Raw genomic sequence first — 19,884 nt, 5'->3', positions numbered from 1 at the left:
ACCCAAATTATCCAGGAGGAGATCCTAAGAAGCAGCCGCACTGGGCTTAAATAATTCTTTCTGTGGCCTTGCTTAGGAGAAAGCGGCCATTTTAAATCCATCAGGTCCAAAAATGGACTTCGTGTTGATCTGAAATTAATGTTCTGTCTGATAACAATGTAATTAGATTTAGATTGTGCTGTTAAATGCACTTAGACATTAATTGCCTGTTATGCAATGATTAGTAACCATATTCTAAAAGACTATTTATAATTCAGTCATTGAACCTGTACATGTGAAAACTCAACAGAATGCATTACTACACATAAACAGGTACACACCCATACCACATTCTTCTCACATGTAGGCACACATCATTACAGATCTCACGTGCTTATATAAATATCATAATTAAGTAAAAGACTTGACTAGCATATCATCATAATAAGATCTACTAACTCCCTTGTGGCTTTTTAAGGTATTTATAGCTCATACAGATAGGATCTCAAAATGCGGAACCATCTAAACAATGGTTGTTTTGTATTTATACCTTGTGTATAACGAGTAATTCTTAGTATATTCTCTGTGGTTAAATGAAACATTCAATGTTCAAAAAGTAAAAATATTATGGTAATTAGCATGTCTATGGAAGATTTGCTTGCTTGTTAATATGTTTGATGTTGTCAATGTCTTTACATAAGATGTTTATTACTGCTTTATCCAATGGATGGCATTTCAGCAGATTTTTGTCCACAATTTATAGATGTATAGATGGTTTTTAATCATCTTAAATCCACCAAATTTTGCTGCTGCCTTATGGTTCAAACCAGAGGAGGGCTAAAGATACCAGCAGCCACAGGTGGTGAAAGTGACAAGAACAGGCAGGAGAGAGCAGGACAGTCTGTGAAATGTTGTGATTCTAGTGGGACAATCCCAAATTTTGATGACTGTTCTGCCCAATGTAAAGTCCAGACCAAGACTGTGAACTCTTTATGTACATACTGCATTCTTTATATACTACACTGTGGTGCTAGATGTCCTGAAAGTCAGGAGTGCTTGGACATATGTCACGCTCCGGCGAATTCAGGGCCTAGCGCTTTTCACCTGCTAGCCACGCCCCAATGATGCAATGCATAGCCATGCCCCCAATGGTATGACCACACACACTTCTAATTTTGCAGCAGCGGCGAAATTTTATTTTACCATGCTCAACTATAAGGGGGGCCCCGTGAAGTTGGTATAACCGGGCCCTGAATACCTCTTGGCCGCCCTGTTCCCACATAGTAGCTCTGACTTACTTTGTCCATACATACATTCAGTGATCAGCCAATCGGTCAGAACGTATGGTGACAGTATCCATCACCGAATTGGCCCCACACACGCAGGTGTAAAAATTGGACAGGCCCGGCTATTTTATGCTGAAGCCAAATAACGGATCACACACTCGGCAGATGATCATACACAGGCAGATAGCATTGATCTGCTGACCATATTTGTGGCCTTACAAAATTATCCCCCTGATGTAGATCATATTGGGATGACACACACAGCAATACTGCTAAATGGGAACAAATCATGGACGGCAGCCATCTCTTAAACCTTAAATCTATCTATATACATTTCAAGCTAGAATATGTATCTAGTAATATACACACACTCAAGATCAAAACTATATTCTTAATGATGCAAGCATAATATTTAAGTTAATATAATTGTTATGCAATAAACATATCATAACATGACATATCACATATAACTGTACAGTCGGATTCTAGGGGATGTTATGCAAATTGGCAAAAAGGAACAACCTGCTCATTTAATTACAAAACCAATTGTATATTATTTTTATAACACTATCATTGGTAATTACATTGTATAAAGAAGAATGTATAGTACCATGTTTGTCTATGAAATGTAATGGAAAAGCATGACATTAAGTACGGCACATTCATAACATGTCTAATAACACCTGACACATTGCATGTTCCTCTGACTTCACAACAATGCCATATTCTTGATAACAGTGTTCTCTGCCAACAATGTGTTCTATTGTCTTACTTGCCAACATTTGAATATAATTTCCATGGTAAACCTACATAGAGAATCTGCAGTTCATGCCAATACTGCACAATAGATTTTCAAATTCTGATTTTTGAAAAATATATGTGAAATTACTGATTACTAGGGGAAAAACTAGCACTCTAGGTGGGAAAATCCGGAGATGAGAGAACAAATAATTTTAAATATTAAAGCAGCAATCCCATGAAAAAAATAAAATGTGTTTTTTCACTTAAATCACTCTGATAGGCTATAAGAAGAATCTTCTTAATAAACATTTTCTTTTGTTTGTTTCTTTAGGCTTCTATTAATGATTTCGAATCTTGCACAGTTTCAACAGTGTTATGTAACTACCATGGGAACCACAGTCAAGTGGCATATGATGTAGTGAGCAGAGAGAATTTGGAATGTCCCACTGAGCTCTACCTGCATTGTAAAGTCCTCCCCTTCATTCTCCCCCCCCCCCTTCCCAGACTCTCAGCATGTCATGCAAAGGCAGAGTCTGTGTGTGTGACTGGCAGCTATATTTGTCTGCCCTATATAGAGATTTTGAAAAGGAGATAATGATTTGAAGGAAGACAGCTAAGAAAAATGGATGTATGCTTAAAAAGTACATAACTTGCTATTTAAAGAAAACAACCTTTTATGTGGGATTGCTACATGAAATATTTCACTTCCTGTTAGTTTGTATACACATAAGCTTTCTAGTCACGGAAAAATGTTTTTAAATATGAATTTCTTTGCACGGCACATGTATGGTTTCAAGAAATGCTGCATGAAATATCAACAGATAAAAAATAGTGTGACAATGTTCATGCTCAATGCATAATTTATTATGTCTTTTTGAACATACTTTCCCACTCTACCAGAATGTCCGAGACACTTTTGAATTCCAGATAGGTCTCCTGGACCCCTGGGAGAGCAGGCCATTCTCCTGCATTCTGCCCACTTCCTAGTTAAGTGGGCAGTATGGGAGCCTCCATGACGCGATTCACGATGAAACACGAATGCTGCATAGGGATCAGTGAGCCATCTTTTACACTACATTCACTAGAGCCACACTTTGAATATAATGCAGAGCATCAAAGCTCTGTATTTTGCAATAGATGTACTTCATACTTGCCAACTCTCCCTGAATATCAGGGAGACTCCCTGAAATAAGGGTGATCTCCCTCACTCCCTGAAGAGTCTGGCATTCTCCTTGATGCTGAGCCAGTACAAGACATGGTTGACTTCGCCATCTGTGGCATGATGACACAGTTCAGAAATTGTGTCCTATGTCCATGTATTGATGCCTATGGAGGTGGTCATTTTCATGGAGATTAAGATATAACCAAAACTGACAGGTAAGACAACATGACTTCAGTAATGGAGACAGAAATGTAAAAGACACTTCAGTCTCTAGAGATTTATTAGTTGCTTTTCTTTAACACATAGTTGCCTACTCTCCCGGAATGTCCGGGAGACTCCCGCATTTCTGGGAGACCTCTCGGGCTCCCCCGCAATAGATAAGTGGCAGGGGGTGCGGCTTAATATCGCAAATATTGCATCATCTTAGCCCTGTCCCCTGCTGTAATTGGCCAAAATTGTGACAACCATTTAGGGGGCGGGGCCAAAATAATACAATTCGTGAAGCACCAACCCGCATGCCCACCTCCCCTGGGATCTCCCTGAACCAACGAGGGAAAGTTGGCAAGTATGATGTACTTGGATTTACTAGCTGATCTCATCCTTTGCCTTCTTTTCATCTTTTGGGGCCTATTTTTCAGCGGATAGGCAGTAAATATCATTAGGTATCATTATGAATGTAGTACAGAATGTTGTAGCACCGTTATTTACCAGGTTGGGCAGCTCTGGGAAACCCAGGAAAGACCCCCCTCCACCACAATGGATTTTTTGTATTCACCAGCCCTTTGACCCAGTGAGCGATCCATCGAAGCCAGAGGCTTCTATGTTAAAGGCTAGTACTGAGCTTGGAGAAGAGGCAGCAGGGACTTGCATACTTCCATATAAGAGTGACGTCCCACATGGACATTCTGGAGCAGTAGTTTGCCCAGGCAGAGGGGAGGAAATAGTGTGAGCGAATGTGTTCCTACTGAAGTATGGTGTAGACATTACGATGCTCCTCGTTTTGCAGAGCACTGTGGAAATGAAACTTTGGTTTGCAGCACATTTTCAGGACCATTCTTTGATCATACACCTGGCCATTTAATCTCAGCAAAAGAACTTGAATTAGGTCTTGTCCTATACTTTTAATATTATCAGTTTTGTGCCTACATGTTGCACTTTGATGGAGAAGCGCAGTTCAACAATGTAGTAAAACATTTCACGCAGTAAATGTTGTAGTAAAAAAGTGTCATGTGTAACAGACAGTTCCCATGATTCCAAGTTCTCAGATTATTGGAGCACAGCAGCACCATAATTAATATTGAGTTATTACATGTATAACTCCGCTCTGTTCAAAAACTGAGAACAGCTGACTTCTGCAACCTCAAAGGTGACTGAGGACTTTGGTGCACAGAGGAGGGAGGGGAGCTGGTTAATACGCTGTATGGTATTGATCTCTGAACAACTCCTCCTCTGGCCACGCCCCCCAAAGGCGGTATCTTCAGACGTGAATTTTTTATATGGGTGTTGTACACTTACTATATCAGTTATACAATCATATCATTTTCTGACTGGATGTTGCCATGATGATGTCTTATTGTAAATAATGTAAAATCGCTTAGTTATAATTAGGGTTTTATTTACTCTTTTGCTTGCTAGATGCAGGTAAAAACAAATATTAAGCAAAGTAGAATGACAAATAATGAAGAGATCTATAAAGCTGATTTAAAAAAAAGTATTGTTTTAGAATGGATTTATGTATAATATAATCTGTTAATATATCACTCTACTCTATATCTCTGATAAGAAAAATAAACTGGAGAAACATGCTGGGAAATGTCTGTTGTTTCCTCAGATCAGAATCCCGAAGGAAGTATTTTATTAGACCATGTCTAACCTTACATGCCCTATGTACAGTAACAGCAGTTGGTGTGTATTTAGCCTGCAAAGTTTGAGTTTCTTCAAAACATATAGGAAAATGTCTTTAAATGGTATAAAAATAGTCAAGAAAAACTATTGTATTATGTAACATATGCCGAACCATACAGGACACACGTCAGTTTTTGTAGTGGAAATGTATGCATTTCTGTACTTTTTTGTCCACATCTAGATCTGTGCCCCCTACGTCTGGAGAGGCTGAATGGTGGCGCGTAAGCCCTAGTTGAGTACTGTAACGATATGTGCATGTTAGTGCAGCAATCCTCCTAGAGATGCAACCTAGGAACACCAGGATACATCCCCAGATACGCTTCTTAGGAAGGATATCTTTCGCAGGTACTGGAGGCATGGTGTAAAGATACATGCATACTTGCCAACCTTTAAAAGACTGGCCTCCGGGAGTTTCGGAGTAGCGTGGGAGTGAGGGGGCGGAGCTCTGCGAATCGCATCATTTTGGCCCCCACCCCCTGTGACGTAATGATGCCATTTTAACACAGGTGGCGGGCCAAAATGATGAGATTCCTGGAGAACCGCATCATGGAGGCTTGAAATCTGTCCACTTCACTAGGAAGTGGGCAGATGCGGGAGAATTGCCAGCTCTCCCCGGAGTCCGGTAGACCTACCCGGAGTTCGGGAGTCTCTTGGGCATTCCGGGAGAGTTGGCAAGTATGGATACATGACAGTGATGGTGTTGACACCTGCAGCATTATCTTGTTGCTTCTGATTGGCCCCTTGCATATTGACCACTCCAGTTGGTAGCGCTATATTCCTTAAGGTCTTTTCCAATATTATATGAAGTCGGGGCTGCTAGTTCGCATTACTTATTTGTCAATTCCATTTGAACTACTGCAGGAAAGAGTTTGATTTTTAAAGGGGTAAACAGCTGATGTTTGGGTTGTTTGTATTTCATTACATTTTACATGGAAAATGTGATATATTGTGTAGGGTATTGCAACTTTTGTATTTACTACTAATTCTGTGAAGCAGCAAAGCTTTGCTATCGTGGGGCGTATATGTATGCCTAATGTGTACCTGATGAAAAAATACTAAGATGTATGTATCTGGAGATATGTGCAACTCAACATACAGAAACAAGTATACTTTGTTTTCTACAGAATCTGTATCTGTGAGTCTTGAGTGAAAAATGTGTCAGACTCTACATGAGGCTCACAGAATGCACATACAGTGTGCTAGGCTAGCACTGTGCATAGCTACAGCAGAGTTTGTCTGCTTATGATGTATTTGCACATACTTTTACTTCTTGTGCCTACTTTTGCACATCAGTAAAGGGAATTCAATTTGTTGTGAAGTATCTCCAGAACGTTTGTGAAACACTTCATGGAGGAGATTTGACAGAAATCCCCGTTCATTTTTGCTCGCTGCTCTATGGGGAAAAATAGCCGGAAATTTTTACCGTTACTGCTGGCAATGTGCGCGTTGCGATGTCCGCGAGTCACATCGCCGGCAATTGAATGCAGATTTGAAAGTGTTCCTCATGAACATAGGAACAACAAGCTTTTCCATTTGCATTATTTGCACTTTTTGCGTACAAATAGGCTGAATTTAACGCCTGGTCTGGAGTGATGTTAAAGAGTAAGTCCACTCTTAAGTTCATTCTTGTATAACAGTATACATTGCTTATATCCCAACATTAATGTTTTCTGAATCAATGCCCCTTTTAAAAGGGGCATTGCTCCATCATGTTAGGGGTGTGTACTGTGTGGTTATATTATCCAGAGGTATGAAGAGCTAAGCTTCCCCTACATTCCTCCTTTTCCCAGGAAACACCCATCCACTGCTGCTGGCATTCGTTCGCCTGGCGAGTGGACATACCTCACATCACAACATTCCCAGCAGTCAGGAACGTCCTGGCTGCCGGGAAGACAAACTAGTCCCCCAGAATTGGAACACAGTCACCTTAATCAGGACAGCTGGGAGGTATATACTGTAATACCTTGCAGTGTAAATATATATTAAAGTTAGTGAGTCTTTAAAAGTTTTTTTTAAATACATGTGACCATGGTGCAGAGAATCAGTAGCATGGAGATAATGTGAGTGTATAAAAATTAAACTGCAGGTAAATATTGTTATAAGAAGAGAAACAATAAATCATTACAGCGCATGACTTGCTGATATGTTATATGCAGAGCAGGGACTTAACATATACCAACATTAGGAAAGATTTCACCTGGTAAAAGGCTTAAACCATTATTGGAACAGCAGTTCCATAAATAAAAGACACTAAGTAGGAGCTTTATAAATTGGACTTGGATGTTAGCATACAAACAATGCTTTATGAAAAGCAATGTAGTAAAAGGTTTTGTCTGACAAGAAACATTAGTGACTCAAAGCTCCTTTGTCCCTTTACTCCTCCACATTGTAACACAATAAATGAGGGTCAAAGTAGTGAACTGTTTTATTGAGGGGTTGGACAGGAAAGACACAGGTAGGCAGTACCTGGATATGATAACACTGCATAGATAACTCACTAAAAAGGAAACCACTTGCAAAACAAGTGGTTTGATGTCATTGCCGTCATAAATAACTATGCTGATGTAAAAGTAAAAAAAATGCAGATCAATAATAATAATAATAAATAATAAAATAAAATAAATGGACACTTACTTATGCTTATCAAATCAATAAAAATGTTTGACTGCACCTGGTACGAAAAACTGTTAATTGTTTCAACCTGAACGTTAGGCGTATTTGCGGCTCTGCAAGTGGTGTCATTTTCTTTTGTTTTTATTTTTAACACCTATGGACTATTTCAATAAAGTAGTCTTAGGAGTCCCATGAAGAGGTAAACTAGTTCTTTGTATTTTTTACAATGTGAATGTGTTTTACCCATAAGCTACTATTGTGAAACTGCATGTATGCTGGTGCTTGTAATTCCACAGCCACCAGCATGATTTGGCCATACCATGGTCATGCTGGTTCTTGTAGTTCTACAAGTGCTGTCATGCCCAATCCTTCAATGACTGGCACTTCCAAAACTGTAATTCAGCTAATTTAATCTATAGTTAGAGCTGTGGGTGCTATGGTGTACCCTAGTGCTATTCAGCTTTACTCCTGGTAGAGGTATAAACCCCATCAGCATTACTCATTAACCCTGTACCCCCATTAATGGCAGGCGTGGTTCCCGGGAGGGCTGCAGCGGAGGAGAGCCGCGGCCCTCTTGGTGCGTGTAGTCAGTCACTGGAGAGGTGGCCCTGGTAGTGATGTGGACAACCACATCATTGGTGAGGGTGTGATCAACAGTGCAGCGTGAAAGCCCCAGTGCTGGAGATGGGAAGGCCAGGTGGGAACCAGAGTCTATAAAAGACTCATTTCGCACATTCAGCATCAAGTCTGGCACTCATCTGCATCAGACTGTGTAGGGAATAATATATTCTATGCAGGATATACAGCTATACCTGCCTATATTGTGTACAGGACGTTGCCTCTCTAGCACTGTCGAGCATAAGGCTCCAATACTCCTCAGTTACCGGGCCAAGATCCCTCTCCCAACCCAGGTGCAATCCTAGTAGATTATAAATAGTGAGCAGGGAAAGGTCGTTAGAATAAAGTATGGAGATGGTTTTAGTGAAGCCCACTTATCAAAGCAGCAACCAAAGAGGGTCAGGGCTGAAGGGGATGAAGGTATCGCCAACCTTGGCCTGCAAAGCATGGCAAAGCAGTAGGAAGGTATAAAAGAGACAATTCAGTAAGGAAAAGTCTAACTGCAACTGGGAAAATAATTTAAGGGTACTTGTCCGAGGTAAGTGATCCCCGTGGCTCGCCATTGGGGGAACTGCTTTAGCTTAAAAAATACAGGGAGTTTAGAATTAACCCATATCGGGGTGTCGGGGTCCTATCCCTCAGTATCTAATGTTGCCTTAACTGCATTCCAGATCATCAAACCCTGTCTAAACAATGGCGGGACTATTTTTGTAACTCAGGTGCCCAGTATGGCCTGTATAGGCGATCTGTCAAACACAGTCCAGCTTCTAAGGAGGGCTAGTAAATCTGTTAGTGGGAAACCTCCATCCATAGCCGTAGATGTGCCAATTGTGCAGCAATGTAACAGGCACTAAAGTTAGGAAGGGCAAGGCCCCCAGAAGCACTGGAGTGACATAAGGAAGTCAGCATGAGTCTTAGCCGCTTTTACCCACAGACCAGAGAGGACAGATGTCTAATAATTTGGAGAAAAAGTCGTCTTGGGAGGTAAGTAGGGGTATGATGCAGTGGGTACAGGAATTTGGGTTGGAGGACCATTTAATTAGGTTTACTCTACCTGACATGGTCAGGGGTAGCTTCGTCCAGTACATGTAAACTTTTTGATTTTTCTCATAACTTACTGCTCAGGTTATCTTTATATATGGCTTACATTATTTATAAAAGGGAGCGGACATCAAAGATGTCTTTTTTATATGTGTCACTTTCGTGTGTTTTAAGCTTTTCACTACATTGATAGTCGTGTAAAAGTATAAGTATAGAGCTGAAACCCGATATCCAGGGCCTTAGAGGTGCCAGAGAATTTAAGTTCTTTTGCAGTGAGTGAAAGACTGTACACCCTTCCCCAGGGATCTCCTCTGTAAGTGCTCCATGTACACCTCTTTAAAGCAGTTAAATAATCTCTTCCTGCTAAATGAAATATTGTTTCAAAACGAGGTGCATTTCTGCCATCGCAAACTTTTGCACCCCCCCAGCCGCTACTATCTAGGCCTGCAAATCCATGCAATTTCCTGTACAAATGCTTGTGCAAAAGTAGGACATAATGTCAGAAAAGAACATTTTCACTATGGTTTTCAATCTTGGTATATATATATATATATTATATCCGTTTCTATCATCACTAATAAAGATTGACCAATGCGATTAGCGTGGTTCCAAAACAAAAAGAACCCCAGTGTTTGGGGAAGAGCTTCCCAAGGAATGTTTTCGGCTGTAAGAAGAGCCACTATAAGGGACCTTGGGGTTATGAATAGAGAGAGAAGGTTGGACTCTTTCCAACCTGCTGGATAATCAGGAGTTTCGTCTGTGTGGTGCTGGTAAATAGCTGGGAGGCTGTTTCCTCAGTCTCTCACTTCATGGGGAAAAGGCCAGATGCCTGCTGAGAGATGCTGTAATTTGCTACCAGTAAGTTCTGTAAGTGTGTGTGTGTGTGTGTGTGTGTGTGTGTGTGTGTGTGGGACACTAGGCCCTTCACTTTAAGAAGGGAGTTCCTCTTATATTACTTAGAAGCTAGACAGGGTAGGACTTTTGTTTATGATTTGTTTATTTTGCGGCCCAGCATGCCTGTAAATGTGGCCCAGCAGGAGTTTTGGTTGTGGCAAGGGGGCAGCGCTGAGAAAAAAAATACTGCAAAAAAAAAAAAAGAAAATACTTACCTTGCGGTCATGTCGTCATCACACCTGACATCCATTACGTAGCGCAGCACAGAGGAGTCACCCGCGCGAACTATCAACAGCAGTGAAAGATTATCCAGTATCTTATTGTTGTTACTCTGAATTTGGACTTTCTGCACCATGCAATTATGACCTAGCTGTGTTCTCTGTATGTATCTAATATAAATATTAAGAGATAATTGTATTTTTAATATTTTAAACCATTTTAAATGTGCAGTGCTGAGTAGGGTGAAATTATCACCCACTGTTACCTTCATCGGAGGCTGCTCCATGAGCCATTTTTCCCGTCACCCTATCTTTAAATCTCTGTAGATTTCTATTAGTCCTCCTGATGCTACCTATATCGGTGACCATTTCAAACTGGTCAATACAAAAGATGATTCATGGGTGCAGAAAGAGAGGAAAAAAAAGTTTTTGCCATTTAATTCCCCGAACCCCACTAAGGGGCAGATGCAGGTAAGTTAAATTGTAGCTGGTAATGGGACTACTGCTTTAATCATGATTCTGCAACAGGTTTCCTAACTCTTACTAACTTCATTTCCAAGTAAGTTTAATATGTTAACTATGTTTTCTATGGTTTTTTTCGATGATCAGCTATCGTTAGTGTTAGTGTATTTTATGTGCGGCCCAAACCAACTCGTCGTCTTCCAATGTGGCCCAGGGAAGCTAAAAGGTTGGACACCCCTGTGCTAAATAAAACTAGCTGCGGCCACTTGAACCAACATATTGTATTGGTGTAATATACTTGGCTGATGCATGTGAAGTGCAGGCAGGAGACAGCACTCCTAGCCTGATCTTGCACCACTATATATATATATATATATATATATATATATATATATATATATATATATATATATATATATATATATGGAAGAAGGGGCTGCCCAGCATTATATAAACAAAAAAAATGGATACTCTGCATTCTCAATTAATAGTGTTCCCACTAATTTTCTATATTCAAACCAGGGAATGATAGTTCTACATATTGCAATATATGTATATATGTTAAGCTGACCAACTCACAACAAAATCTCCCTCTTCTGGCCAGTCCTAGCATGATCAAATGCTATGCTTTTTTTTAAGATCTATGCTATAGGCTTACCTGCACACAGCTTTTAAAGGCAAGTCTTCCCCAAGCACTAGCAGCCATGGGACACATGGGACTCACCTGACACACATTGGAATTAATTAATGTAAAAAAATAAAGAATGGGGTGCAAGAAAGTTGTGACTTGCATTGTAAATCCCAACTCTCTTGCACCCCATTCTTTAGTTATTTTAATTGTGTACTTGGAGAGTGCAGTGTATCCATGTCTTTTGTTTATATAATGTTGGGCAACCCCCTCTTGCACCCCAGTTTGTACATGGAAAGTACAGAAGATCATTGCCTTGAGATTGTGCAGAAGCATTATGTCAACAATTTTACAATTGTATTTCTAGGAAGAACACAGGAATTACCTAACCAATTATTTCTAATTCATTCTTGAAAACACCATGACAATATTGTGTAAGCACTAATTAAACGTATTTAACATCCTTCCTTAAAACCAGATTTAGCAATTCATATATTAAGAGAGACCCTGCCCTTTGTTTTGATGTCTGCATGTATTTCATATATTTCTAACTTGTAAGTCCCTGATTTATATATGTATATACAATACTATGCAAATGTTTTAGGCAGGTGTGGAAAAAATGCTGCAAAGTAAGAATTCTTTCCAAAATAGAAGTGTTAATAGTTTATTTTTATCAATTAACAAAATGCAAAGTGATTGAATAGAGGAGGAATCTAAATCATCAATATTTGCTGTGACAACCCTTTGCCTTCAAAACAGCTTCAATACATGAATTCTTCTAGATACACTTGCACACAGTTTTTGAAGGAACTTGGCAGGGAGTTTGTTCCAAACATCTTGGAGAACTAACCACAGATCTTCTGTCAATGTAGGCTTGCTCAAATCCTTCTGTCTCTTCATGTAATCCCAGGCAGAATCGGTATTGTTGAGATAAGGGCTCTGTTGAGGCCATATCATTACTTTCAGGACTTCTTGTTCTTCTTTATGATGAAGATAGTTCTTAGTGACATTGGCTGTATGCTTGGGGTCCTTGTCCTACTGCAGAATACATTTGGAGCCAATCAGTTGCCTCCCTGATGGTATTGCATGATTGATAAGTACCTGCTTGTATTTCACAGCATTGAGGACGCCATTAATCGTGGCCAAATCACCAACTTAATTTGCTGAAATGCAGCCCCAAACTTGCAAGGAACCTCCACCGTGCTTCACTGTTGCCTGCAGACACTCATTATTGTACCGCTCTCCAGCACTTCGGCTCAGAACTAGAAAAAAACAGTGGGACCCAGGTACACCCATCTACTGTTTGGGGAAGTCTGGCCAGAAGTGGTCTTCATGGAAGAATTGCGGCTAAAAAGCCAACCTTCAATGTGGAAACAAGGTCAATCGACTCAACTATACATGAAAACATAGGAACTGGGGTTCAGAAAAATGGCAGAAGGTGCTGTGGACTGAGGAGTCAAAATTTTAAATATTTGGCTGTAACAGAAGGCCGTTATGAGCCGAAGGGCTAGAGAGTGGTACAATAATGAGTGTCTGCAGGCATCAGTGAAGCATGACACTTCTATTTTTGAAAGCATTCTTACTTTGCAACATTTGTTCCACAAACTTTTTCACAGTACTATGTGTGTGTGTATATATGTGTGTGTATGTATATATATATATATATATATATATATATATATATATATATATATATATATATATATATATAAATATTATATACAGTGGTTGAAGTGAGGGTGTATACATTGGTATGTCATATTGCCAATTCTCCTACTGCCTTCATTGTAGAACTATAATCCACTCACTTGAATTCTCATGATAGTGTCTGTCATAAGATACCCTGTGGCACATTTATCGGCCTTTTCGGTGCTCTTATGGCACCTTTATCAAGGGCAGCAGCCATTGAAAAAGGTGCCACATGAGCACTGAAATGCCCTTTGGGTATATTATCACAGACACTATCGTGAGCTTTGCTCCATCTGTGCCAGCTTAAGATGAACATATAGTGATTATGCTGCTTACCTGTCTTTTTTTGACTTGCTGCTGAATTGTCCTTTTTAACCGACATAAATATTGACATATATATATATAGATATATATATATATATATATATATATATATATATATATATATATATATATATATATATATATATACCGTATTTGCCGGCGTATAAGAAGACTGGGCGTATAAGACGACCCCCAACATTTCCACTCAAAATATAGATTTTGTTATATACTCGCCGTATAAGACTATCCCCTCTTTCGCACACCTTCCACACACCAAATAAAACGTAAAAGAACATCAGATTTGATTTCAACATGTTAATTTATATTCGAATGCCTATGACATGCAGGAAAACTGTCACAAGGCTGTATGTTATCAAACATGTACAATAAACATAAAACAGTGCAAGTTTATTAAACGTAATTCACTAGTCAATGATAGAAGGAAGATAACAAATAGAGGGAGAGAGCAAGTGCACACTTACCCCTTGGCATAATCTTTAATGCTTTTTCATTTGATTTCCAGTCCCGAACCATCTTTTCTGTTACTCCATATTGTCTTGCAGCAACACAATTATTATGTTTCATGGCAAAGTTTACAACTTTAAGTTTAAAACTTGCATCATATTTCTTTCTTTTTGCTGGTGCCATGATAGGGTTGATAGGGGTTTGACTGCTGGACATTTTCTATGCTGTATTGTACTGTACAATGGTGCAGTACTGTGGTTGGCTGCTGGCTGTATACAAAGCCTGATTGGATTGGTCCCTGCTCCCTGTCTGCCCTCCCTGTCAGCAGAACGGGCCAGTCACGCCAAAAAGGCTGGCACCCCTGTATCGCTGCTGATGCTCGACGCAGCCACGCTGATGACCCGCCGCGGCCGCAATGGATACCGCGCGATACTGGACCCGGTGTATAAGACGACCCCCCCACTTGGAGGCATGTTTTTCAGGGCAAAAAAGTAGTCTTATACGCCAGCAAATAGGGTATATATATATATATATATATATATATATATATATATATATATATATATATATATATACACATACACACACACACACACACACACACACACACACATTAAGTGATAAAAGACTCTTGACCAGATGTTTTGTTCCTGTGTAATTCCAGCTTCTCAGAAATCTGTAAATTGGAATCTTGGAAACGATCAAGAAGTCTGGGTCTGGGTGATGGGTGAACATCCATCAGACAAATCATATGATGTCATCTGTGATGAAGTTATTGCAGAACAAGCACGCAAGCAAGCAGAGGAGGAAGCAGAGGAACGGAGGTAAACATGTCTTTCTGGAACCTCCACATTAAGGAATTATCCTTTAGCAGAACATGTTTTTTTTAACTTGTAACAAGCGTTCACCTTGCCCTTGATATTATAGTTGGGTTTTGGTAACTACTTGTTAGATATTTAATATTATTATATGATAATCCTTTATTGTAACGTCTCAAATTTATATTTATTTGGTAGTCAGTCTTTTAATGTGTCTGCTTAATCACCGCAGGGTGTTAATTCCTTCATGACCAAACCTAATTTGTCATTTTGTGATGCATTAATTCAAATTGGCATAACTTTTTTCAAATGAGTTTTAAATATTTGTGTTACATATAGAGATTTCATTTTAGAAGCACTGTAAATAAAATACAAAAATGTATTTCATTATATGTGTATTACATAGGAAAAAAAAATATTATAATTTCTCATAATTACAACACCTCCAGATAATCACCCTATAATGTAATTGAATGTGAGGTTTAAGTTTGCATATAGTGATTCCAAATATCAATATCTGTAATTCATAATTTTTAAACAGCTATTAGGCACAAGGTTTCAGTTCCCAATCCCCCTCCCCCAATGTATACCATCACTTTACATGGATGCAATGCACTTTGTCCTCCCGAATTCAGCATACTGTAATCATACTGAGGTCAATTTGAATGCTGTATGCTGGCGGACCCAGGTGCGTGAACTGTATTGCTCAGTTCCTGCCCCTGGGGCTGTCACAGACAGTCACGTCCAATGTTGGCAACATTACTTCCGTTAGTTTAGTAGTGTTTATTGTATATATTTTTGCTGAAATCTTTATGTTAATAATTCATAGAACCAGTTCTAACAAAGTAAGTGTAAAACAAAAGAAATAAACCAAGATTATATAAACAATTATATTAGCAATTACACTAGTTTCTGATACCCACTGGCGTTATTTACATTCATCTTACTAGTGTAGAAATACTGTTGTTAAATTTGTTAAATAGGCTTTCCCACCCAGAGTTGTGAGGAAACCTCTGCCATGTATTGAGTGATGCAAAAACACTCATTTTCACTGACAATAGGGCTTTTGGCCGTTTGAAAATAGGCCCCACAATCCCTTGGTTTGCCCATAGTCTGCACTGATGGTTTGTATGGCATACTTGCCTACTCTCCCGGAATTTCCGGGAGGCTCCCGAGTTTCGTGAAATACTTCCGGACTTCCGAAAGAATAGGCAAACCTCCCGGACCCTGTAAAATGCAGATATCCACGACATTGAATGGCGGGAGCAGGGCTTAATCGTGTCATTAAGCCCCACTCCCACTTTTCAATACCTTGAATTTATGTATTTTATGGTAGGGGTGGGGCTATAGTGACGTAATGACATGTCCCGCCCCCTCCTACCCTATGTCACATGATCTGTACTCCGATCTCCCGGAGTACAGATTTAAAAAGTAGGCAAGTATGGTTTATGGATTGTATAAAACTGTACTTAGAATACTCATTCCCATGTGCTAGGCAAACTTAAGCAAATATGCATTTTTGCGGTTATATTGCTCATTAGAACTAAATATATTTATTGTAAAGCTTTAATAATGGGGGCACCATTTCTTCAGCAACTGTATGGAATAAAATGTTAAAAGGGCTGATACCAGAGAACAACAGTTTGTCAACTCCACCTAGAACTGAAGAATAATTTTTTTGTGGAGATCCATATGTCATAGATTATCAGAGAACATTATTTACCTGGGGTCCAATATTCTAACAATCTGGCAGGAATCGGATAATGATATCCTTGCTCCTGTCAGGACCATATCGATTGACAACACATTTTGTGTATGAACTTCTTGGCAGAACTGAGGAGAGCATAGCTGGCATGCATAAAACCCACCAAATTCTGCAGAATGTCCTATAACAGTCTAAGGAATCAAATGAGAGCAATGAGTCTGTAAGGTTGTCATGATTCAGAATGGGTTTGCGTGACACGCATAACAAATAAATTATTCTGCAATACCAAATTATATAAAACAATTATGGAAGAGCATTAAAATCACAAGAGGGCTGAGAGATAGGAAAAAGGGGATTCATTGCCCATATTTCCAATTTTTATTTTCACTTACTGCACAGATGATTGGTACCTTGACACATTAGGCCCCCTCGCTGCTTTGCAGATTGATCGGCAGTCAGACTACATTATGATTGCCAGTGAAAAGCCTATAGAACAGGGTTTCCCAAACCCAGTTCTCAGGGCTCCCTAACAGTGCAGGTTTTCTGGATCACATGTGACATAATTAGGACCACCTGTGGATCTGTTACAATGTGTCAGTCAGTAATGAATACACCTGTGCTCCATCAAGGAGATATGGAAAACATGCACTGTTAGGGAGCCCTGAGGACTGGGTTTGGGAAACCCTGCTATAGAGTAAACTTCAGAAAACTGCAGTGTACCAACTGGTTTATTGTGTAGTTTTAAAAGGGTTAAATAAGCCAAGGTTATCTTATCTTTAGTTTAACATTTGTTAGCTGAAGTCTGACTTTAAATGTTGTAGTCATGTGTGACTCATTACTAACTATGACTACTGTCCATTATCAATTCCTGTGCAAAGGTTGAGTGGCACAAATAGCCTTCTGAAGTTTGTAAAGGTTTTTATGATAAAGCAGGTATAAAATTCACCAAGCAACAAATACAATTAAGCAACAATGTGATGATTTATGATTGATAGAGGAATGCTTTAAATAATTTTTAAACAAATCCACTATATTATTTATGTATTAAATGACTATCTGCAAGCCTTTGTTTTGCTTTCATGCTTTTTTTGGAATTGTCTGACTGTATACTAAGTACCAGAGTCTGATTGAGGCTAATATGCCTGTATCGCCCCTTCCTCGCCAGTCTAATATATGATAAGGTAAAAACATACTTGTCCTTAATTTACATCTTGCTTCCTTTAAAATTAATTTCCCTTTATGCTTCTCCCTGTCACAATTTTGCACTTCCAAACATGTTATGCACCCCATGATTTTGTACCTAGTTAGCTTATTGGATAATCAGGCTCTGGTGGGTACAGTACAGTACTGCAAGATATCTACTTAAATTGTCAATGCTATTATTCATAGCCCGCTAATATATGTATTGTCATTCAAGATATTAGATTGTTGAAAATACAAAACTTGGACATAAATCTTTCTAGTGCTACTTACCTACTGTCAGTTTTATCATCACTTTGTTGTCATGATGATTTCTGCAATGGCCGAGGTGGAAAATGTAAGTGAATGGAGTTTGATAGTTTTACAATCAAAGCAGTAGGAGAAGTGGCGGTATGACATACCACTGTATATCAGCTCATGTCAACCACTGGATATATGCAAATGTAACGTACAGCACTGGAATATATATGCTAAGAGAAAATGGGAACTATAAGACAAAAAATAAGTCTGATTTAGCATACGCTGAAGCTGCCAACTGGGCAGTTTTTATAATCAGTTACTGAGTCAGAGATATGAAATGATTCATTGAACATAGAAAGATTTCCTATACAGCAACAGGGAAATGAGGGACATTTTAATAAATGGGAAAAGGGGGCATGTGTTCAACCAGTAGACACTTAAATGTAGACGTGAGTGGGGTTATTTTAGTTGCTAGGCACAAGTGATCCTAAGAACTAATTGGTGTCTATTTTAGCCTTTAGTCACATAGAAACATATAATTTGATGGTAGATAAGAACCACTTGGTCCATCTACTCTGCCTATTTGAACCTATCATCATTACTCAAAACACCTTATTAAAACCTCAACCTATCTCAAGATGTAATACTCAAGCTATAACAAACAACATACCAAACAGATGCCTCTGCAAAGTAGAAGTGTGAAGGGGTGGATAAAATCAAGAAGCACACCAACAGGTGCAATGAAAGCTGATTTTTTATCACACCTAATTTATCTACAGTTTGTTCTACTAAAAGCTTAAAAAAAACACCATGGGGTATATTTACTAAACTGAGGGTTTGAAAAGTAGAGATGTTGCCTATAGCAACCAATCAGATTCTAGCTGTCATTTTGTAGAATGTATTAAATAAATGCCAACTAGAATCTGATTGGTTGCTATAGGAAATATCTTCACTTTTTCAAGCCCGCAGTTTAGTACATATACCCCTGTGTGTGTGTGTTGTATTCCATTTAGCTCACTAATGCGGCTCTGCACTAAATGGGAATGTTTGGCTATTTATGAATAATTATTTATCCCTTCTGTCTCACAGGAAAGCACAAGAGGAAGAATTATCTAAACTGTCAGAGGCCTTAACACTGCACACTCAGAGCCAAATAGTGGAAAAATGGAAGGAAAACGTTGAAAGCAAGAAAATAGCCAAACATGAAGCCAAAATAGAAGAACAAAAAAGAATAAATGAGGAAAATCAGGTAAGATTAGATATGTTGATACGTGGGACTGCAGTGAAACCTGACATGACAATACAGTACAATCCTTGTTTAATTATAATATTTATATACAATGGAGAAGCCTTGAAAAGCTAAATACTCTGACACCATCTGATATCATGTACAACTTTTCAAGGCTTATCAATGCTGCCAGTGTATTCACTGTTGCATGTAGTAGTTTATAAATCATACTTGGTTCAAGTTTCAAGTGTGGGGATGCGATTTGTTCCTCACGCCCCCGCCCTCTGCTGTGCAGGGTCTTGCAATGCTGTGTTTCACGTCATTGCAGTGTAAGGGTGCGGGCCATGATTCAAGGTGATTCGCATTATCAAGCCCTCCACTCCGCCCACTTCAAGGAAGTAGGAGGGACGCGCCAGAGAGTGGCCTCCTCTCCCTGGAGCCCAGGAGAGCTCTTTGAAATTCGTGGGTGTCCCAGATGTTTCTGTGAGAGTAGGCAAGTATGTTATAAATAGATCTATACCAAAGTTTCCTAAAATAGAACAAAGGCTTGTACTCACAGGTCTCCACTGCGCTGCATTCAACAGAAGGAACAGCTTATCTAAATTCAGTGGTCAACATTCAGTCAGGACTTTCCATCGTTCAGTGATTTCAGAAGAAACTATCCTCAT

The 19,884-nt window shown here is 39.2% G+C and overlaps 1 protein-coding gene across 3 annotated transcripts in view; it reads left to right on the top strand.

Moving 5' to 3' along the window:
* Nucleotides 1-19,884, top strand: part of SH2D4A (SH2 domain containing 4A) — a 113,492-nt gene that overhangs the window by 62,528 nt on the left and 31,080 nt on the right. For all 3 annotated transcript variants that reach the window (XM_075204580.1, XM_075204581.1, XM_075204579.1), the window contains exons 3-4: nucleotides 14,690-14,849; nucleotides 19,078-19,237. In XM_075204580.1, coding sequence (XP_075060681.1) covers nucleotides 14,690-14,849; nucleotides 19,078-19,237 — 320 coding nt within the window. The remainder of the gene's footprint in view (nucleotides 1-14,689; nucleotides 14,850-19,077; nucleotides 19,238-19,884) is intronic.

The sequence above is a fragment of the Mixophyes fleayi genome, chromosome 1 (assembly GCF_038048845.1).
Source record: "Mixophyes fleayi isolate aMixFle1 chromosome 1, aMixFle1.hap1, whole genome shotgun sequence".
In the NCBI taxonomy this organism is placed as follows: domain Eukaryota; kingdom Metazoa; phylum Chordata; class Amphibia; order Anura; family Limnodynastidae; genus Mixophyes; species Mixophyes fleayi.
This window is presented reverse-complemented; position numbering and strand designations above follow the sequence as displayed.